The sequence below is a fragment of the Schistosoma haematobium genome, chromosome 4 (genome assembly GCF_000699445.3).
Source record: "Schistosoma haematobium chromosome 4, whole genome shotgun sequence".
Lineage (NCBI taxonomy): Eukaryota > Metazoa > Platyhelminthes > Trematoda > Strigeidida > Schistosomatidae > Schistosoma > Schistosoma haematobium.
Window position 1 is genome coordinate 14,525,290 of NC_067199.1, and position 24,903 is coordinate 14,550,192.

A 24,903-nucleotide genomic window follows, 5' to 3' on the forward strand; every position below is an offset into this window, starting at 1 on the left:
AGCCGATTGTACCTTATAATTCTAGATGTAATAAACTTGGGCTAGACCGTTTATGGAAGAGGAGACTCAAACTAAATCTTATCTTTTTCTTCAAACTACTTAATAAACTATCCTTTACATCCAATCACGTGATTCAATATGCAGAAACTTCTAATTATGACATCCGTAATTCTTTGTCACTAGTGAAACAAACTTATTCTAAATCATCTCTTTATATGACTTACTTTACCTGTATATTTTTTAGAATCTGGAATAACCTACCAAAATCTATTCGTACGATAAAATCACTCCCATTATTTGTTCGCTGCATCGATGCATACTGCTCCTCTGAAAATGCATTAAATGTTCTAGAACCTGTAAGTGTATCTCATTTCACAAGTGATATTATAGGAACTTTAAATGTTTAGCCACCTTTATTAGTGCATTCCCCAAGTAAAACTGTTATATCCGAGCGAAGATTAAATCACGAGTAACTTCTGAGACATATTGATTGACTAATATTATCTATACATTCTTATGGTATAATCATTCAATAATTAGATTATCTATATTCATATTCCTCTTATTATAAGCTTTATTTTTACCTATAAATTATTATTATACGACTTACTGTTCTTAAGCTATGTTCACTTTATTGACTACTGCCTCCCAAGTTCAGTCACTTTTTGGCTTTATTGTGTACAAATGTTATTTCCTGTTTTATAGTGTGTTGCGGTCTTTTGGTTGATATATAAACTCAGTATGTCTGAAGTAAATGATTCGATTCGATTCGCATATTGGAAGCTGGTATTGGTTTTCTGGACTCAAGTGGACGAGCTAGGAGGACATAGGACCAATAAGGACGCTAGACTGCCCATACCGGTCGAACGTTATTGGTTTGGCACAGTGCTACGATTGTATAAGTCATATTTTGATTGGTGGATAAATCACGTGATAAAAGGCGGGCATAAAGTCATAACAAAAACCACCTACTTTATATTAACACCGTCTTCAGCAAGTTTAACTAATTTGAATGAAATCAACAGTATATCACTGTGTCACATCACACACTCATTTTGGTAGACCTGATTCATATATTTTGGTAATTACTGCTTTGTTGTTCCCTGCTTTGTGTTTTCGTTTTAATTTCTCTAGTTGTAGATAATCATCATCAATTCGATCTGGCACACGAAATGATCTTAATTACTCCGTTAATAAATCAACAGGCTGTCCATTTAAGAAATATTAAAAATTCCCGGCTGATGCATTGGATCACTGTAATATATGTACTACTTAAACAATTACTGAACTAGTATACTTAAGACTTTCTTCTATCACATGTTTGTTCTGTACATCTAATATTACTATTTATATCAAATTGATCATGCCTGTAAACTGGCGTGAATACTGTAATTATTATTTTCAGAATATAAATAAATTAAATTATTATAATAATCATAAATCTCTTTGTAATGTAAACATACATTTGACACAATCTGTTCACACTTCGATCTGTGAAATTTTCATAAATTAAGACAGTTTTCTAATAAGTCATAATCAAACATGTGATTTTACTGTTTAGACCAATTTTCGAGTAGATAATTTGCAGTATTCATGTTTTCAGTATATATATATATATATATATCCGAAATCAATTAATGAGAGGCAAAATAAACCAACCACATGAAGTAGGCCTTTCCGACATAACAATTAGAAACGGTTAGTCATAACAAATTCACAATGAGATATAACAATTAACGATGGGAATTTTGGAATAAGAAAACTATAAAAATCACTTGCAGAGTTATTTTACAAGTTTCAGTTTCCATTTATAACCTAGTCGATGATTCATTAGTTTCCAATGTAGTCCTTCATAAATTCGAGAGGAATAATTCATACCAATTAAATTCTGGAGATATCATAACAAATGTTGCTTGTTCTCACAGTACATTCGTATCTTGTGAAAACCTTAGTCAGTATGAAGCATAAATTTTTAATGGGTTCAGATCTAATTATAATTCTGATGGAACTATATTAAATGTTATTTGTCCTCACATTCCATTTACCTGTATTCAGTCTGAGAAAAATGTTTGAAAGGAGTCACAATCTGATCACAGGTCAGATGTCATTGTAGCAGATTTTGGGTGCTCTCATACCTCATATATGTTACATATAATCCCTCCTCAATCCTATGATAAATTAACTGATATAACAAGTGTTAGCGAAGCAGTCACGAAGCCAAAATACCCAAAAGTGACAAAAGGAACATTCAACCTCTGTGTATACCCACACGCCCCATTATGTACATATAATGAAGGTGCTAGTAGTGATAAAACTGTTGAGGTCAATAAAGTCACATTATTTGTAACGTCACTATATGAAGATCCAACAATGTTTCGTGGAGGAGAGGAAATCGTATGCGCATTGAACAAAACAACTGAGCACAGAAGGTTAAATAGATTTTCTACGAATGAAACTAAAAACAAACCAACTGGAGGCTTGAAATCGACCACGTGACCGTCCGAGATCCCAGAGAGTAAGAAAACGTACAGTAACCTTTTCAAATAGATTCTCTACAGAAATTTTATCTTTACTTATTCCATTAGAGAAGAAGGGGAGGTGATACGATGGGATGAAAAGTCAAAATTAGATTCTTTTATTCATTATGACTTTTATTCAACATTACTTCCGTTTTAATCTAATGTGTAGTATTTGTTTTGTTTTCCCGTATGATATTTTATTCGGTATAACGTACGATATTTTTGTATTAAATAACACAAACTATACTGAATATTACACACAGCACATGATTTGTTATAACTCTAAGTATTTTCATAAATGTGATTTCATCCTAATTAGTAATCAAATGGGTTTACAATCAATGTATAAACTAGTGTATTTTCGAATAGGGTCGTCGTCGTGTTTTGGGTTTCATGAACCTTTACCTGTACCAGTCTTCGTGTTCTTAATTCGCATCGTGGAAATTGCACTGGTTTTTCGTTTACAAGTATAAGTAATAAGCGATTCCGACATAACAATCAGAGACAACTAGTCACAACAAATTGACGATGAGATACAGCAGTAATAGATTATTGACTTCCATTTAAAGTAAATTCAGGAGCACTATATACTATTTGCACTATTTTACAATGACCATTAATACATGTTTTCTGAGTGTTTACATCAAAATTAGCTTGCTGATTACTTTGTCTTCAAGTAATTAGAAGCAATGACTAGATAACAGGAAGAGATTTCAGTAACCTAATCGATCCAATAGTTTATTGTATTGTTGTAGAACACACCGAATTATTGATATTCATTTTAAACGAAATTTTTTTTAAAGTTACGCTAAAAATACACCAATTAAACTGATCATAGATTCATGCAAATATCGAGCAATCAGCCCCTGAATCTCTTTTTAAGACATAGCTGAACATGGCTATCGTGCATGATTTATGACATTAATTTAAACTAACAAATTTTTATCGGTAAACCACAGGTTCATGAATCGGTATGAAAAAAAACTTAAATTTACTAGGTTAGGTGTAGTTTGTGGTATTTTTCTAATAAACTAAATAAGCACATTGTGTCTTAGCCTCATGCATTACATTTAGCGTTGAAATTTCCAAAAACAAAATATTGAACGCCATAAACGGTCTAATATGAATAATGGATTTCATCAATCTCATGGAAAAACTCAGCAGTAGTCAATCAAATAACTCTATAACCAATTCTTGTTGTGTTTTGAATCAGGTTATTGAGAAAAAATAGAATGGTGATGTAGCTTACATCGACTAATGAATTTAAATATGAAAATAGAAAAGATAGCATGAAAACTGTGTTTTTTTCACTGCTGTTACATTCAGAGTCATTTCAGTACATTTCATCCACCAAAATTACATACCATTGTTTCTCAGTTAAACAAACAATCATAATAAATATATACTCTTTTAAATCAATGAAAATAATCCATTAGTCATTTGTGTTTAGCACAATTCTTCAAATTATCAAATATCCAATAGCAGCCAAGTTCATCAATGAAGAGTAAACCACAAATGTTGACATTTTGTACTAGCTAAATAAAATTTATTATCATTGTCGCCAATCTAACTATCTCGATCCATCCTTCTAACTCCTATCTATAATAATATCTGAAATTAATTATTGATTTTTGCATTTCACTAATTCATTTTAATCATAAATCTCTTTGTAATGTAAACATACATTTGACACAATCTGTTCACAATTCGATCTGTGAAATTCTCATAAATTAAGACAGTTTTCTAATAAGTCATAATCGAACATGTGATTTTACTGTTGAATCTAACTTTCGAGTAGATAATTTGGAATACTGATTTGCTTAGTATACCAGTAATGACGACAGAAAAATAAAAATATTTTGATCACATTGATTGTCAATTCTATGTCAAATCATATTTTATTAAGTAGCACACTTGTGGTTTTAATGGTGTTTCTTGAATATATTGTATTTCAAACAAATCATAAAACCTTACTTGTTTGACCCTTAATTTTGACCTACATAATGCGGAACTGAGATGACGATCGTGTCAATATCTTTGTTATAGAATGATAATGTGTCGTTTTGATAAAATGTTTTCTGCAATAAGCTTTGGGTAATTTGAATATCAAATTCTAATAAATATTTCGTTTAAGCTTTCTATTACGGTTAGATTTTAAATTTGCTTATCAGGTCTAGTGAATCAACTGCTGTGCTTCATTGATATTTTATCATTTTTTAAAGGTATACAAATGTTGGACGTTCAGAATGTTTCTAGCGATTAATTCTCTGAAGTGATGTACTGACTTAATGATCATTGAAATTCATAGTAATTTCTTTGTTACCACAAATATACTTAAATCCATTTTTTGGTTGACATTCGTATACATTGTCTTATAACTGATGATCGATTAAATATTTTCAAATGCTTTCAATGTATTTTGTACGATGGCACCCTAAAATTATATACATCAATGTTTCTTATTTCTATATTTGATATTATTTAAACAAAGAAGTTGTAATGTAGAGTTGCGAATATGGTGAGTGTATTTCAGTCTTAGAATTCAGACTTTCTATTCTTGAATTCAGGATCTAGTAAACAATAATAATATAACTTAGAAAACTTATATCTAACAATAACAATAACGATCGTAAACAGTCATAATCTCAACATACATCTCTCATTTTATCCCGATTCTAGCATACCATCAGTAGAAAGTATTATTACAATACTTTGATTAATTCCTGACATGTTTACATGTATGCACATGGTCAGCATAGGTGCTCTATAAACGTTATATAAATCATGGAAACCAATACCTATTCAGTCTAGAGAGTAATTGTTTACATTTAGTTAACCTTGTTAGAACGACTACATATTGACAAGAATGTTTCTATGGAATATTTTTTTAATTTACGGGGTTTATTTATAGTGAATTTTCCAGTAATTTTTAATTCGATGCAGCCTTTAAACAGTTAATTTTTTTCAGATAACAGTAGATTCAACATCATTTAAAATTCTTTTTATCATTCATCTTCATTTGTGCAAATAACACACTGACTGATATATAACTCATTCAATGGTTTGTTCCTTTGGAAAAGGTATTCTGTTTATATTTTCCAAATGAATCTATTAGCTTACGTTCACATATACACTTCAGTTTAGCTCTGTGTATAATGAAGCTTAACGTTTCTTCTATGAACTTGACAAATTCACTGACGACACGACAACTGAAAGCATTCTGTTACTCGATAAACCGAAAGATATTTTTCATATTAGAAAGTCGATAATATGTTCAGTTATCTAAAACACATTCTCATATTCCCTTACACTGAATTACTCTGACGAAGTGAATTTCCAGTTTTCAGAAACTGAACATAATATAATCCAGAAAACAAAATTCATTATACTACTTAGCAGTTGATATTTATGGAAAGTTGTTAAAATTTAGCTAATTTGTAAGAATACTAAAAAAATTCTATATAATAAAATGTAAAATCTCCAGTCACTGTAAAAGTCAAAACGAATAATACCTAATACGACTGACATTCAACCACTTCATTACTTATCATTTATGATTATTTCAATTAAATGATAGAAGTCATGGAATAAGAGAAATCAATTACATCTGACTTCAGATACATTTAATTTTAGTGACATATTAGTATTTTATCCATAGAACATTTCATTTGTACTTTAATATATATGGTAACCGGAGGTTAGTTTCCATTTTTGAATTCGCAATAATAATAATAATAATAATAATATTGCGAACGATGAATGAAGTAAATCAAGGTTTTTAATATTAAATATTTGTTTATTTTTATGTTTGTACATTGTATATGGATAAGAGTGAAATAAAACAGACAACAAGGTCATTCTCGTGGCAGTAGTTTTGATACTTTTCACAGTTGATTATTTATTATAGTTTGAATAATATTTAAGCTTTATCAAACGGAGCGGTAATTGTATTGTTCAATGTTTTTAGATACATAACTCACAAATCTAACATTTTGGTTGTTGGTAAACATTGTTGAAAGATAAGAATTTATTTTCATTGAAATTTACTGTAAGTGACACATTTTCATTCATTAAATATAATCGGTTCATGATTTCAATGAAAATTGACTATTTCAACAACCCTTTACTAGCAATTGTAATCTGATAATTTGAAGTAAATGTTAAACGTTCGTTGAGTAAGTTGAATTTTTTTATTAGGTACGATCCTTCGAACGAGTTGTAACTTTCAGAGTCATTCATGTACCATCTTATCATGTACTATCAATTTTGTCAAGGATACAGTGCTATATACACACAAAATAATCAAATAATAAAAAATTGATCGGTAAACTAATGAAAATGAATCTAATGAATTATTTAAATTTATATATATCGAGTATCTAACGTGAACAGATATTTATTCCATAACTTCTTCAAATGTAAGAATGTTGTCCTTACTTTTCCAACACTGGCCTCTATGTCTCCATCAGATCCTCATTCTTCATCGATCATGCTGACCAGGCACGTGAAAGTTTACACATCGTCCAGAGCTTATCGATCGACAGTGATTGGTTCGCTATTCTCTATGTTATATTTTAGGATCTTGGATTTTCCCTTGTGTATGTTGAAGCATACTGCTACAGACAGAGGCTGTTGTTACACTGGTTGTCTTGACCTGTATTTGTTGTTGTGTGTGATATGGAGGGTTGAGGTCATTTGTGAAGTCCAAACCGTCCAGTTGTATGCAAGCTGTCTGTAGTATACCATGCTTCCCGTCAGATGTGGACGTCTTTATAATCCAGTCAAACACTAGAAGAAGGAGAAGGGGAGGAGTAAGCAGCCTTGTCTGACTCCAATCCTCACTTGGAATGCATCTGTCAGCTGTCCTCCATGCACGACCTAGCAGTGTAATATTTGTATGTGCTGCTTCGATTTTCTGTCGACTCAATGGAGCCTACCTATTCAATAGTTCCTCGAACTATCGCAACCATCTGTTCCTCTGTCCCTGAATCTCGGTGATTGGCTGCATTGTTTGAATTTGACTAGTCTCTCTGGCTTGCTATATTTTCGTGATAGTTTCTTCATCGTGTCATATAGTTGTCTCATATTTTCTTCTCTTACAACTTATTCTGCTACCGTTGCTAAGTCTTCCACGTATTTCCGTTTGTTAGCTCCAATGCGCTTTCTCACTTGCTTGATTGATTCTGCGTATTAAGCTTGTGTTTTTACTTTCTCTTCTTGTCTGTTTTTAATTGCTGTCTTCTTGTTCTCCTTTTCTTGAATAAGAATAATAACTAAGATTGCAATTGAATAATTTACCTCGAGTATTCTGAGGGAAGGAGATGTAGTCGAAAATATTTCTTGTGTACCCAATGCTTCGGTTTCTTCACTCAGATGGCTACTGCTTCAGATGTTTGACAAACTTTGGCAAAAAATTACTGACCCTATAAATAAACGAAAAGGATTGTTTTATACTTGCACTCTGGACTGTTTTCACTAAATGGGCTAACATCAAGCTGTTCGCTTTCCTTATTAGACCTTTGCTTATTCCTACTGGGAGGTGTTCGTGATTACCAACACCAAAGTCAGAATTTTCGATATACATGTCAAGACAGTTCTACTGTATGGGGTGGAAACTTGGAGAACTACGAAAGTAATCATCCAGAAGATACAGGTGTTTATTAACAGTTTTCTACACAAAATGCTTCGGATTCGTTGGCCGGACACTATCAGCAACAACCTACTACGGGAGAGAACAAACTATGTTCCAGAGGAGGAGGAAATCAGGAAAAAGTTCTGAGAGTGGATAGGACACACATTCAGGAAAGCACCCAACTGCGTCACAAGACAAGTCCTCACCTCGAATCCTCATTGCCAAAGGAGGAGAAGAAGACCAAAGAACACATTACCCCGAGAAATGGAGATAGACATGCGAAAAATGAACAAGAATTGGATGGAATTAGAAAGGAAGGCCCAGGACAGAGTGGGTTGGAGAATGCTGGTCGGCGGCCTATGCTCCACTGTGAGTAACAGGCGTAAGTAATTAGGTAGCGACATCCCGTCTGAATATCTATGTCTATTAATTAGGTATAGAGGTACCTGGTTTTTAAAAATCTCATTAATAAGAGTATATAAAGAGTTATCACCGATTTATCGTGATCCCCGTAGAACACACTGCAAATAAAATTACTAAGAATCAAACTAGTAATAGAATGAGATGAATTCATTCATTTTAATAATCCTCCTTCAGCTACTTAAAATCTAAAAGTAGTAGTATGGACAATTTTGTTTAAAAACGTCTAAATACTTCATACCATAATAGTAGAAAAATTTTCAGCAATAAAGAATGCTAGAAAGAGCAATTATTTTGGAACAATAATAAAAAAAAAACTTTCGTCTGTAAAATAATTAGAATACTCTAGAGGAAAAGTAAATTAGGGTTAGGGAGACATGTCACTGAATAAATGCTACAAGTCACGTAATAACAACTACAATAATAGGATTGATCATCAGATTAAAACTAACTATGCTTAGATAATGCTCGAGGAAGTTGAATGAAATGAATTGCGAAATACAAAGATAAATAAGCTGTTATTCATTAACGTGTTGGAGACTGAGGTCACTAAGGCAAAGAAAGTTGATGGCAGTATCTGTTTGAATAAATAAATCAGGCTTAAACATTATGATAGGGATAGGTTCGATAGAACCCAACAAATCTGAAGCCGTTCGTTTATTAGTAATTTTGATTGAACGTCATGAGTGAACGTCATGTTAATTACGAACTAGACAACGGAGATCACTCTTTCGAAAGCGTGTTCACTCCTTAGTTTCGATTTCTATGGGATCTGTCCGGAAATGTGAACATTAGCTCTCTCTTCCTTTCTTCAGAACTGTCCATCAGTACGTATGCTAGAACCAATAGATAAACTTAAAGGTAAAACAGAGAGAGCACTTTTTCATTTCCGGTATTCTGAACGTGAAATTCGGACAACATGGCAAGATCAGTTTAAGCGTTAGATAAGTCATTTTCATTACATCCGTTGTTATAGAAACGATATTGACGAGTAATTCATCACCTATTAAGCCAAGTCATAATAGCAAATAAACAGATATATACATGGATTTTTTTAAATTTTCGCTGAATTATCACAGTTTCTGGTATGAATTATGGTGAAAAAGATTCGGGTTAGTGACATTAATATTTATTGATTAATGACACATAAATGAATCACCAAACAAAACAGTTATCTGAGCGATTTCGTGAATTTTATTTCTTGCCTTAACTATATATTTATAAGCATATATGTTCAATGAAAATGGTGTTAACAAAGCCAAAATATATGAAAAATGGCCATAATATATCTTCGCCTTTTTGAGTAGTTTTAAAATTATTTGACATGAAGTGTTTTGTATAAATTAATTGATTTCAAATAAATTAACTCTTTCCAAACGAAGAAGTAAGCAAGAGGAATGTGATTTCAGTAAAACTTGGATGTAAGTAGACAATTGAGCGAGCCCGTCAGACACAGTGACAATGCCTTCTTGAAAGTAAGTATCAAGAACAAACTAAATTTACTTAAATCATCGGCTGCTTATAGTACTTTAAAATCAAAGTTATTATACCTATTGACATACTTATAAAAACGAAGGTGATAGAAAATGAATGTATATCATGATGTATCGGAGACTCCAATAGAGTTAATAAGGTCATAGAAATTTTTTTGCGTCAGATAAAAAACGAAGTGTCATAGGGGAAGTTCCAGGACATTGAGCTGGAGATTTAGATAGTAGATAGATGATAGTGTAATGAAGTAAGTGAAAGCGGATTAATGGTAGTAAAGACAGGAGTTGAAATCAGTCAATTATGAATTAAAGATAGAGATCTCACTGCAAGACTGACAAAACCTAATCTGTAGACACAATTTTGTATAGAAGAAAGCTGGATCTTATCTTTTGTCCTAACTAAAGCATTTTTTGTAGTGTTGATTGTCTCTTACAAGGCTTTAAGTTTGTGAGTTTTCAAGATCCGGTGTAATTCTTCTGTCGTACCTTGGTGGTAATGTAAAACCTCAGTACCGATCCATGATCTTTCATTGGGATTGTTATTTAAAGAAGGATAGTCTTTTTAGTATGTTTTTAAATCATATTCTTAGGAAATTTGTTAAGTCGTAATATGCCAATTATATTCTTTTTCTTTTTACTTGTCTTCATCTGAAGCAACGGTCGCACTAAATGGGTGTCCAGAGTTAAAATTAATATGCCGATTTATATGTGTCGTGTTTGTTTGTTTGAAGAAAGTTCTGAGCAGAGTGTCTTTAACTGTGAAAAATATATCATTTGCATACCTGGGTCAGATGTGTGGCCTGATGGTACTGGCAAAAATAAGCCACCAAATATGGGACATAAATAAATAAGTCGGAGATACTGGCGATCCCATAGCTACGTTATTCGTTTGTTTATATGAAGTCCCTCTGAAAGTGAAAAGTGTTGAATTCAAGCATAGTTTGGTGGATTTCATGATTCAAATAATGCCTAATGGACATCTGTTAGACGTAGTATTATCGTTCTGTAGTAAACAGTTGACGAAGTCTAGATATCAGTCAACTGGAATGCTAGTGTATAGAGGTACAATATCATGGCATATCATTGCTTTGTTCTTGTTGATGAATATTTCCGAAATCTTTGATTTCGTATGAATAATCTACGACATTAATTTGGTTATATTGAAGTGGCTTCAGTATGTCGCTTGGATACTCCTACCGCTTGTTCTGGAGTACATGTCTAGACTCTGATCATGCTCTAATACGAACACGCATTTGCTTGCGACTCACTGGACGTAGAAAAACCATTAGAATCGAACTCAGTGACAAGGAAGCCAAATGTAGATTCCAGGTACAATTGAGGTCACACTTAAATAGTTGTGAAAGCGAGGCTGACCCAGATGTTGCTTGGAAAGATATACGAACAGCTGTGGAAGTAGCAGCAATATATATTTTTGATTTGGACCAAAAGGTCGCGAAAAACCAATGGATTTCTACTAAGCCTATTGCACTGATAGATCCCCGTAAACTTATCTCATCTGGCTCTGAACAGATAAGTTGACTACAGAGGTCTTTAAGGAAGGTTGTTCAGTTTTAGCGATTAGGTTAACTAACATTTTAGCTAAAATCTGAGAGTTCGACGTAATCTCATCTGATTGGTCGCAATCACTGATTGTCTCAATATATATAAGAAGGGGTCAAAATTATCTTGTGATAACCATAGAGGGATTAGTTTGACTAACATAACATCTAAAATACTAGCCTTAATAATTATTTTATTTTTTCTTCGAATTTTTGAATTTCTTAATTTTTCTTGATTTTGATACATTCACATAATAAGTATCTCTTTCGTTGAAAAGAGCGAAAATGGAAGTATATTATTCGGTGGGGATTGCAACTCCCATGAGCTCATCCAAATTTTTAATACGTTCACAGTATTTTTCTACAATGAAAGTATATTTGTGAATACGTTCTTTTTAAATGATTCGTGATACATGTTGAGCAATATGAATTAATCATCACGAACGTTCTAATGACTTAACAATCCAAGACTTGAGAACAATTTTATTGTTTAAACAATGTTTATTAAATATTCGGTGATTGCACCAGCTACATTCGAATAACGAGATTATAGGTATCAGTGACATGGTTGGACTTGATAGTTTCACATCAACTGAGCATCGGGTAAAACGTTGTTGTTGTTGTTGTTATGTCCCGATGAGTAGAAAATATTATTTCAATATTGAATTTTCAATATCATCAAATTTAAAATGCTACTACTAAAAAAGAAGACCAGTTAAAATTATGAACACATGTAAACTACATGAATAGTTTAACCAGGATTAACTATTGAAAAGTATAGAATGCACTTTAAAATCAAATATGAAGCTAAAGAATAATAAACTGGTAAAAATGAAAGTTTAAATCAAGCACACAAAGACAGGATAGTAAATATTGTTCAGAACAATATAAAGTTTCATCATTAAAATATAAGATGGTAAAAGTGTTAGGTCATGTTTATTATGATTATGAATGAATAGTTAATAGGAAGTGAAGGTTTTGACGGTATCTATCCGTAAGAATTAGACGACTGATGTGGTAAACAAACAGACCTAACATTTATGATTTAACAGTTTATAATTCGGATTTATTCCAGTTAATTTTGCTTGCCATGCTCATCACTTACAAAAAATAAAGTTCGCATCAAACTGCATTTAACTGTTTCTCCAACAGAATGTAAGAATAAAAACCGAGGTGAAATCTTTGACAAGAAAGTTACTTTACGTATATGTATTGAAGAAAACGAGTTGCTCAGTAGGATAGCTTAAGTGGGACTGTGTTCTATATGCCTGATAGACTAATTGTGAAATGTTCATTGTTCTTTGCAGTGTCATCATTGGGACAAAATTTGGGATGAATTATTTGATAATAAAAAAGACGAGATTTCACTCAAGTAATCTAAGTGAATATAAATTTTTTGAAAAAAAGTATGTGGAAAATTTCTTCATGATTCATATTTCTTTTATTTCCTGATAAACCTAATGAACTGTGCTAAACCTATATAATATCGAAAACTTTCATGAGGCCAATCAGATATAAGATAGGACCTACTGGATTTTGCGTTGTATTCAAAACACAACGGATGAATGATTACGTCTTATTTAGGGCTATATGAAAAAATGCTTATACCTACATATTAAGGTTCTGAGAACATGATGAATCTCCTTGATATGATTATAGGCATAGTCAGGGGTGTTAGTGGGACTAGAGGAAATTCACTCCCTTTAGCCTTTCTCCTTATACCTAAGCCTGGTTAGTCAAATTGTTGGCCTTGAAATGGTGGAGCTATAAGTGTAGTTAATATCGATTCGTAATGAAATCCCCAGCTATTTAGAATCAATACAATACATATTGATCGTTTCGTTCAGATTGCTACAAATTATTCTTACATAATAGATGATGACAGATAGTGATTAAATGCAAATCGCACCTCTTGACCTTAACTCCTGAATCTACCTAAACACCCTACTTCTAATCCTAACTTTTTCTTCTTTCACTAATCATTTTGAAACTGCTTGATAACTGTCGTTGACCTTGGAATTCCTAGTTTCGCTAATTAAGATAATCTATTTCTATAATTATCAGCATACTGATCTAAATGAACGTTTTATTTTCTCTAGACTTTTTCTCTCATTGCTTTTAATTGATTTTTTTTCTGTCTAGATTTGCAAACTCATTTCGGCCGCTTACCAATATATTTACTCTTCAAATAATTATGATATGAGTTTGATTGCTAATCACAGTGCATTATCCTATATTCACAAAGTCTAATTCCTCATGAGGTACTTCTTGACATTTATTTATATTTGGTTATGAATGCCACTCATACGAAACTTGATGTACTGAGATTGATTAGACAGGACGGGTTACAGACAGTGATGTCTTAAATATAACGCCTAGATGTGAATAAGGAAAGAAATAAGTATTTTTGAAAAAGATTTTACATCTCAGAGAAGGATGATGAAATCAATGAATAGCATAATGCTCATTGAATTATACAAAATACTTTAACCAATGGAAGAAGATATGAATTACGTAATACTTTCACTTTGCAAAATCCAAAATAATATTGAGAATTGAAATGTCATAATAGTAGTTGTTGTTGTAACAAGTTTAAATAGATCAAAATACTGATTATGGTAAATCCTAATTACGATACAGTTTGAAAATAATAGAACAATCACGTGAATCTCTACGATAATAAAAGAGTTCTAAGTTTTGATCCACAAAACTAAGATCAAATAACCAATATTTCTATAATATAATGAAAAGTTACCATCTAACGTTTTGAAATTTTTAGTAGTTCTTAAACATATTCATTTGTATAACAATCATGCCAAATGTATATCACAATTTAAATTGTAAATTCTTTTAATACGACACTGGAAAAAAAAGACAAATTAGGGTCAAAATTGTTTTAGTTACAATTTCGATTACGATCTTATTATTTACATTTTATTGATTTAACTTGTAAATGTGTAGTTCAAGGATAAAAAAAGGACTTAATTATATGGAGTCCCACAATAGGACGAAACGAACGTCCAGTGCTTCTAGATTTTTCTATGGTGGTCTAGCTTCAATTGACTCATGATCTCAACCGTTGAAATTATTACAATCTCCACAAAACCCTTTCTGATATTTAATTATATATGTATATTTTATTTTTCCTTAAACCAATCCATCTATCTAGTACAAATAGTATCCTTTTCATTTCTATTAAAGTACATAAAATCTTGTATACTTAAATCTTGTGAAAAAAAATTATTAAAAAAGGAATAAGTTTATATCTATATTTATATACATTTAATATAAATTAAACTGATCCTTTCATTATGAATTATTTACACAATCACAAAATAGTGAATTTACAATTAGGTCATCCATTTCAACCAATAAACTAATCGTGTTCAATTATAAGTGAATAGAAACTTGTTAATAATTTCTTGGAACAAATATAAATTCATGAAAAATTCGATGGTTTCTTTTATTATTATTTTTTTATTATTCCAGTATGCTGAAAATGTATCAGAATTTGATATATTACATGATTATCTCATATCTATGTGTTATATGTTCAGGTCAGTGGGTTTATCTTTTCTTTCTTTTTTGTTGTTGTTGATTTTATGATTACATTTTCTATTGTCTTGATAGATTACATAATAAACGATCAAGATGGAATAAATAGCTGGTAATATCTTAAAATAGTTACATCCATTCTCTGTATCTGTCTTCTGTGTGACTTGGATATAATTATCTATCAAATAGATACATTATATTAGTTTATTTTGTCAGATTATTGAAATTCAATATCCTATCATTTCTTTCTTTAGATAGGATATCATCATTCTTACAAATAGAATGATATAGGCGACGAAATATTGCCTTACACACACACACACACAAAGAGATCATTTTACGGGAACTTATTTTATCAAGTACATATCTATTTATAATGAAGACAACATTTGGGTGAACACGAAATACCCAGTCATCGTCATTTTTATAAATTTCCGTATTAATATAAAAAATTACTATTTAATTATCATTAGTTACTTGAATAGAAATTTTTTTTTCAATGTTAAGGTTTTGAAATTAAGTAGTATGCTATCGGTATACTGATACCTAACAACCTTACGGAGTAACTGAGTTTTCGTCACAGAGGTGTTACATAATCGGTTTTCATTACTGATTACGTTTTGTAAATGAATCATTTACTAATAAGAAAAAATACATTAAAAGGACGATATGTTTAATACTTAAAAGCTTTTGTAATCTGTTTACATTATGTAAATATTCTTCTATTCTCACTTTTCTATCCTTTTACAACTACCATCTCTTCACACTTGGCCATGGATAAGTAACATGTGATTACTCAAACGATATATTTCAATGCTCTTAATGAATGTTTTACAGTCAGTAAATTTTAAAGCAGCATGTTAGATTGCAATGACTGATTTAAGCCTTTCACCTTTATTATTGCTTTGTTTGTCACAACCTTGAAATAGTTATCTTAATCATTTATCATTATTTTCATGGGTAACATTGGATTTATCAAATATTTAAATAAATACCCAACATTTGATTGGTATTCATTCCATTATCAATCATATAAACGTATTCATTATTATGAGGCTCTAGTGCATATGATATGAAAGGAAAAGTGTTATTAGCTCAGTTATTGTCATTATTTATCTTGTAGCAGTTCCAAGAAAAATCTCCCCCTCTTCAGTCAATGATGTTCGATACGTACTGAAAGCTTTTACGCTAATAAAATAAATGGGATTTCAATGATATCTAAATATGTAACTTCATGTTAAACCAATTTCAATAGTCAACAACTTATCACCTATCTTAATAAATCTCATTTAAGACGCTTTTCGGTTCTAAGTAAAAGATTAAGTGTTCCAGATATTTTAGGTTGGTTTTAAATGTTTTATTCTTTTGACATTTTTATCAGAGGGACAACAGATATACAAAACTTTAAAAATGTTGTTTGAAAAGACTAATGATAACAGTTTATCTTGCAAATTCAGCGTGTCATAACTCCAACTTAATCTAATTAATCTAAGAGTTCACTGCTAATGATTAGAACGGCGTCTTATTATTTTTTTTATAGTGTCGGTTTTTAATCAGTAGGTAGTAGGTTCAAACACAAATCCATCGAATTTTAATTGAACTATAGGGTAGCATCCTCAGCTTTTAAGTAAACAGCCTAGATCAAACTTGATAACATAAACTTATTAAATAAGTGATTTTATTATTATCATCGTTATTATTGTGGTAATTGATTGTCTCTGTCTTAAGAAATAGTTCCCTTATTTATAAATCACTTTAGTAAAATGATTATATCAAAGAAAACATTAAACTTGAAAAACTCCAATTTATCTTTATGCTTCAGTTAAAATCATATAAAACATAATTGTATGAACGAAGAATATTCTTTTCAATAATTTCTCATCAGGTTCTAAAATTATAAATCTAAATTAATAATCCACAAAGTCGGCCGGATTTAAGGTAGAGTACATCATTTGGAAATTGTAATATATGAATTGAGAATTGTTGTTTGTTATATAAAATCAATTCAGATCGTTAATGTTAGGGCTGTTTAATATAAAGTGTTAACTTGAATCAGTTTATAAGTGAAATGAAATTGTGCGATGAATGATGTTGATCATATTTATTCTGATCATGTATCTCACAATTTTCATTTCACTTATAAACTGATTCAAGTTAACAAGTTCATATTAGTCAGTTCCAACATTAACGATCTGGATTGATTTTATATAACAAACAACAATTCTCAATTCATATATTACAATTTCCAAATGATGTACTCTACCTTAAATCCGGCCGACTTTGTGGATTATTAATTTAGATATGAGATAATTGTAGAGTATCTGATGAGAAATTCATTGAAAAGTATATTCTTCGTTCATATGAATTATGTTTTAATATAATGGGAATTTTCCAGTGATTAAAATCATATGAATTTGCATTTTGGTTAATAAGTAAATGACTTAATTAGGGTGAATTTCTGTTAGAAATTTTTTAAAAAAAGAAGTAAACTAATTCTATACTTAACTACATTTTCATTTAATTATTGACTTAAATTTATTTTATGTTGAATTTTATAGAAAACCTAACAGTTACTTTTGTTGGACACATAAAAAATGGGGAGTGCTATGAAAAATTTTTTCAAGATGATATTTTTATTAAAATAAATGAATGGAAACCATTTCTTTGTGAAAATGTAAGTTATATATTAGATGGAAGAAAATAAGTTTCATTATGATTGTTTTTACGTAATATAGGGTATCAGGTAAATAAATTAGTGAATACTAACTCAGTTCTCTAAATGTATTATGATTACCAAGAAATCTGAAAATCTTGGATTGATTTCTTGATGAGGTCACTGTTACGTATATTTGAGAGTTTTAAACTAAGTTAAAAATAAAATTCTATTGGGTTGATCATCTGTATGTGTTGTCATTTCATCTTCTGTCAGTTGTGTTGACTTTAATTACTCTTATGGCATACTCTAGTTAATGACAAAAAGAATCTTTTCATGCACATTACTATTAGTCACATGAGATGCATGATTGTGCAGTTGGTTCCTCTTATGAATTTGAATCAAGGCAGAACAACAACTGGTGTAGAATAATTTGAATTAATTATATGTTTTGGTTCCTCATCAGATGCCTAAAACCATTAGGATAACAAAGGTTATCGATAATAATTATATATATGTATATATTTGCGAGAACAGGTTAGAAGTCATTTGAAGATGGATTTCAAAAACTTGGTGGGGGGAATATAAGAACTCCTATCTAAATTTGGTCTAATTGTTTCACAGTATTTGAGCGCCGAGTTGATGTGAGAATTTAAGGAAGAAGAATGCCTTTATCAAATTTCAGCAAACGAATATGACGTAAATCCAACATTTCACTTGGCATTCTGGTCCAAGCTTTTACAAGGAAATATGATCAAACATCAAGATGATCGAATATAAACAAGTACATGGTTCTTCAGTTAACTGTATACTAAATAGATCATCCAACCACGTTGACTATGTTTGAAGTAGGCATTTGCTTTAATGTGTAAGAAACATATGGTGCGAAACGATGGATAATGTATTAACTAAACGAGGCCCGGAGACGGATAAGATATATTGTGTGATAATTTAGAGGTTGTGAATGGTTTACATATGATTACTGGAATTATAAATTGATAAGAAGGGTTACGTAATTCATGAATAAGCTTTGCAGAATTCACATAAGTTAAAAAAACTAAGTGAATGAATAGTTTTGATGGATATAAGGTAAAAAGTACTTAAGGGAAGACCGCATTACAAAATAAACACTAACAATTAATCATAGCGACAAAAATATTTATTACTTTCTCTTTCTGGATACATAAATCAGGTTTGAGGTTTTTTATTGATATTGCTTCGGCAAACCGGAGAGACGCTACGTTTTTCTGTCTGCTAATAATTTTGCAGGCTCGTTAAATGTCAATAGTGTGCCGTGTTATTGCACTGTTTACAGGCATTGCGTTTCTTGATCTCAGGTTCTTTGGAACGTGCTCTGAAATGTGAACACGCACTCTTCTCTTTGTTCTTCCAATGTATGTGCTTTGACATGTACACGTAACTTGGTAAATGCAGTTGGAGGTACCGAAAAAAAGGACCTGCTAATTTTTGTTTGTTTGAGTGAACAGTCCGTTTCGTTTAATTTTGTCAACCTCGCTAACGGATAAGCAACTTTCAACGCGATATTTATACTCTGGTTAATTATTTCAGTGATTTAGATTAGTCAGAATAAATGGATTCAGAATAAACCGTTGTAAGAGAAGCTTTACTGAAACATATTAAAAGAATTATTAAGATATTTCTCACAGAAGTACATATAATTTTTCACCCACCTTTTTGGCCCAAGCTTCAGAAATTTTTCAAAATATGTTCTTCATTATTGATATTTATTAACCATGCTTTCGTAGTGAGCATGAGTTACTCATTTTTATGTTCTTAATTTCAGGTGACACAATTGACATATACATCTTTGAAGTTACGTCTTCCAAAAGCGAAAGTCTGTGGCGCAACATTTCTTCAAGGTTTTTTCTACAGCAGTATTGTATCGTTTTCTGCTAAAGTCAAAGTGAAACTTCATAGAAATCTTCAAGTAAATATTCCATTCATGAAAAAACAGTTGAAAATAAATCTGGAAGAAAAAAGTGTAACATCGCCAAATAAAAGAACACTAAGTAAACATTATGAAAGTAAGCATAATTAATTGACCTGAGAATAAACATAATCCACATCAATCTTATCGTTATATTTTTAGATGTGTAGTTATTTTTAAGAGAATATAATTTCAATAGTTGAGATCATGAGTCAATTGAAGCTAGACCATCACTGAAAACCTGGAAGCACTGGACGGCCGTCCAGTCCTATTACGAGACTCCTCAGCACTGCTCACCCACGACCATTCCTCATCGAATTCGAACACAGGACATATCAGTATCGTGCGGGAACGCTTAACCACTAGACCATTGAGCCGGCATCCAGAGGTGTTAATGCCTAACTTCAACTAATCCACAAGATTCACCCACACATCCACCATTATCATCATTGAGTTTCTATCTCACAACTGACCCGATTCAACTCTACTGATCACTGTTTCTCACTAGAACTCCATGATATACACCTTGAAGCCGTTCACTAATGAGCAAATGTTGATTAGTATCAGAAGGGTTTTTGTGGATATTGTAGTAATTTCACTAGTTGAGATCATGAGTCAATTGAAGGTTGACCAACATAGAAAACCTGGAAGCACTGGACGGACGCTTCATCCTATTATGGGACTCCTCAGCAATGAGTATTTCAATTTAGAAATTCTTGATGATATTTTGAAGATCTTATTTCAATATTTTTTAGTTGATGAAATAAATTTTGGTAAGTTTCATATTATTCACTTTTTACAACAATAATAAACAAAACTATTAAATGTAATATAAAGTATAAAACTTTTGTAGCATTCAAATGATTAAAGGTTTAAATAATTTTAAGAGGGGTACCTTTTTATTTTTTATTTAGAATGTGAACGTGGTGAGTTCATATAATACATTGAAACTTTCAAGATAAATCAAGATTTTAAATCGATAACACTGATTTAAGTTACTGAGTTAGAAATAAAACTGACATATTTGAAAAACTAAGAATATATTATCTGCATAATTAGAAAATACGCAGGATATAAACTTTTTCTTTAGGATTCTAGCCATGATATATGCTTTACAGAAAACCAAAACTATGAAAAACTTCGATATAAATTAACAACAGCACTTCTTGCTAAGATATTGTATTTAACATAGCACCCATTAAATTCGATCAGTTTATTGACTAATTAATATTGAAAGTTCCGAATGCCACCATCGGTTATCAACCATAACAAATAAAGAAATTGCTTGTAGTTTGTTCGCAGTCGATATATGTATTAGTTGTCCTGTCTAAATTATAAAATCAAATGCTGTGTAAAGTATTTCCTCATTAACTGGCTGTTTCTATCTAAAGGTAAATAAACATGTGTAAGATAAAAACGAAACGAAATATGTTTTCAGAACATCTCAAACTAACTGTAGTTGAGAATTCAAATCAATTTATATCTTAGCTCAGAAGTTTAATAGTCAAGCGATCACAATGATCCCTGTAGGTCATGAGTGATCATAGAAAATACCATGAAGTCGTATACTAGGATGAAATAGCTATTGAATTTGTGATGTGAACTATAAAAATTTAACGGTCTCCATAGACCCCCATAAAACTAAAAATAAAAACTTCATAACAAAATTTCTGTACAATTCCCTATAGTAAAAACTCAATGTTATTAATAATTCTTAACTTACCTCTTTAAGATGAAACAACTACTCGTAAGTTCATTTTGATTAGTGACACTATCTCTATGGTTTACACAATATCATAAGGTAAATCTATATATAGTTGTTTCAGCGATTATGAAATATTATTGGCAAAATAAGGATCGCATACATAATTCAGTTATTCAAGTTGTTTTATCAAACATCAGTAACTGACTCATAATAGTACAAACTAAGCACTTTCAAGACAACTCTAACTTAGAATATGTGTTCTCCATTGTATTTATATTATTATCATATTTATTATTATAAAATGCAGTTTATCATTTATACTGTATGGTATCTGTTAGCTTATAATAAAATAGTTTTCCACATCACCATTAAGAGAGTAAGCTGTTTATTCTGAAAAACGTTGTGATTTATATTTCTTCAGTTCATTCCAATCTATATGGTGAACTTAATCATAAAAAATCCCATCGATAATAAGCATTGTACTTTTATCAAACCAGTACAAAACATGTACACATTTTAAGATATATTGATTTAACGGTGATAGGAATCCTTAATGCATAGCAGTAATTTTTAATGTGGTTATTTGTTCAGCATATTTTCCCATGATTTACGTTGGTTAACTCAACATATAAATTAAAATATTCATTTAATTGTGATTTGCATTACAGTGAAAATCACTTTTTGTTTGTCTAATTAAAAATGAAATATTATTATTGTTAGTACTTGAGATGTAATATGAATGATTGTCGTTATGTATTAACGTAAACGAACATTTTCAGTCGAATACTTTACCTCTCAGCAGTTTACTTCCATTCACACCTTTAATAATTATGTACCTTTGACATTAATTTCCATATATTTATGTTAAAGATTATTTGACTTGGATTTTTATTTTGCTCAATGTTTTACAGAATGTGGGGATATTGAACGTAAGTTAATAGGCTGTTCAGTAAAGCTTCGTAAATATTTTTAAACAAACATATGGGCTAAAATATCCAAAAATGATATATAACGAAATCTATTCATTTCATGTGTGTTTGGTTGTCACGGATTGAAGCCTGCTGGATTATTAAAAAAAGCAAGGTGTATTGAAAATGTGTGACTCCTAAGCAGTTCATATTCACCACATATTTAGCAATGGAATTAATGTCTTTCAGGTCTGGTGGCACGCGTAGGACCTGTACATAAAAGAGTTAGAATATGATAGTCAATATAGTCGAATTTAGTCATTTTTATTGCTTTACAGGCAATTATCAGATGATTTACCGATATCACTTGTGAATTAATTATTAATCTATTTCCTGTTTTTTACTGTCTCATGTTAAAGCTATTCAAAAACTTACACTTTTCTACAGCTATCTCATTATTGTTTTCAAGTGTTATACCTTTTTCCTTACCGAAAATTCACCTTTCTTCTATATTTATTTCATGTGTTTTAAAACAAAATTTACTTCTATTCAACTTATGACTTTGAAAATAATAAACAATTATAGTTTAGAAAGAGGTTTTTGTAGATATTATAGTGATTTAATAGTTGAAATCACGATTCAATTACAGCTATACCACCATGAAAAACGTGGAAGTACTGAATGGCCATTTCATCGTATTGTGGGATTCCTCAGCAGTGAGCATATATGATCACGCCCCGTGGGATTCAAACCCAACACCTATCGGACCCGCTCGTGAACACCTAACCGCTAGACCACTGGGCCAGCATCCAGCAGTGTTAATGTCTGACTCCAACCAATTCATGAGATTGAGCCACACGTTGACTATTGTCTTCAGTGAGTTACTATCTCACAACAGACATTGTTGAACTCTAGTGCTTCCAGGTTTTCTATGGTGGTCTAGCTTCAATCAACTCATGATCTCAACTATTAAATCATAATTTAATTTGACATCTTGGTTTTTTTACGTCTTTCTTTTTGTACTGGTTGAATATTTCGAAACTCATAGTCATTTTAAATTATTAACTCACATGAAGATATTGTTAATTGTCGTATTTACTATGAGAATAAAGTTGTATAAAAACATTGTGTTTAAGACCTGGTCAAACACTTTTGACTACCTTTTTTAAAATCAAAACTTATAATGGAACTTTGTAATGAATTAACACCTTTGATAAAGTTTAGAAAGTTTTCTTTTTAAATGAAGTATCTATGAATTAACCTTAAAGCAATATTTCACTTGTATTATTGTTTTCTTCAACAAATCAAAGTTCTAATGGATAGGGTTATCGAAACTCTTGAATTGAATCATTGAATCAGTATTACTAAAATTCTCTTCAGTGACATAATAATTATGTCATTATTTATACTTTACTTAACTCTTAGTTATAATGCATTGGTATTTGGATGTGTTCATCAATACTAAACATAAAATAAACTTGCATACAAATAATAGATCATCGATAATTATCAAAAGTATGAAGATATTGTTATTAGAAAATGAACTTCATTTTCGCATATATTATTATAGTAAATCAATAAATAGTCTTATAAAACCATCTAACTAATTGTAAACTCAAAATTTTATCATTTGGCTAGTATTATCTATGTGAAAGTACAAATTACTTCCTGTCAATGTTGGATCAGTCTCTTGACCTTGTTGGTTTCTATCTATTTAATAAGTAATATGATGTAATTGACTTCTTGACAGAGTTTTTAAAATAGTCATTCTAATTATCAGCTTATTTTAAATAAATTGTATTGTCAAAATATGTTAGTTCAATATAAGACAATGAAACTTTTAACATAACCCTAAATCCCTAAATAAATATTTTTTAAAAAAAAGACATTTCACCCTGACAACAAACTTGAAAATATTCAAAATGTAATTCTTGAACATTAATATTGTCTCATATATGTCATATTTACATGGATTTGGTGATTACCTATATATGTGATATAATAGAATATATTTATGTTATTTACTAACAATTACATGAAAGGTAAAACTCGGTTTCAATGTTTCAGCAAACGAATTTTATGCTTTTTTCTTGAAGTAACTACTCAGTTGTCAGACTATAATTTTATGTTACTGATAAACGGTATTATAGGTAATGTGGTTTATCCTTTTGTAAATTTAATATACGGCAATGAATTTCCAAACTTTTCGAAGCTAGATTAGTAATATATCAGTCTATTGGTAATTGATAAGTGGTGAAAATCAAGTTTGAAATGAACTGATCGATTCAGTTCCAACTTCAAATCCATATTAAGTAAAATGAAATTACCTCTGAGTAGTTTGGATAGATTTATATCTATCTAATATATTTGTAGTTTTTATGGTTAGACAAATAGTATTTATGACTTCGTCGAAACCTTTCTCCCTTTTTACACCATTCAGTGCAAGGAGAAGTAGGAAGTAAGTGAAGTATAGATAAATAACATATTTGTAATATTCCAATAAGTAGAAACATT

At 30.7% G+C, this 24,903-nt stretch overlaps 1 protein-coding gene across 1 annotated transcript; it reads left to right on the plus strand.

Moving 5' to 3' along the window:
- The first annotated feature begins 1,016 nt into the window (after positions 1 to 1,016).
- MS3_00007476 (uncharacterized protein) lies at positions 1,017 to 17,783 on the plus strand. Its single transcript, XM_051215752.1, has 3 exons — positions 1,017 to 2,515; positions 15,110 to 15,177; positions 17,734 to 17,783. Exon 1 carries the CDS (start codon positions 2,143 to 2,145, stop codon positions 2,494 to 2,496), a length of 354 nt encoding a protein of 117 aa, XP_051066286.1. The 5' UTR covers positions 1,017 to 2,142; the 3' UTR covers positions 2,497 to 2,515; positions 15,110 to 15,177; positions 17,734 to 17,783.
- Positions 17,784 to 24,903: the final 7,120 nt, after the last annotated feature.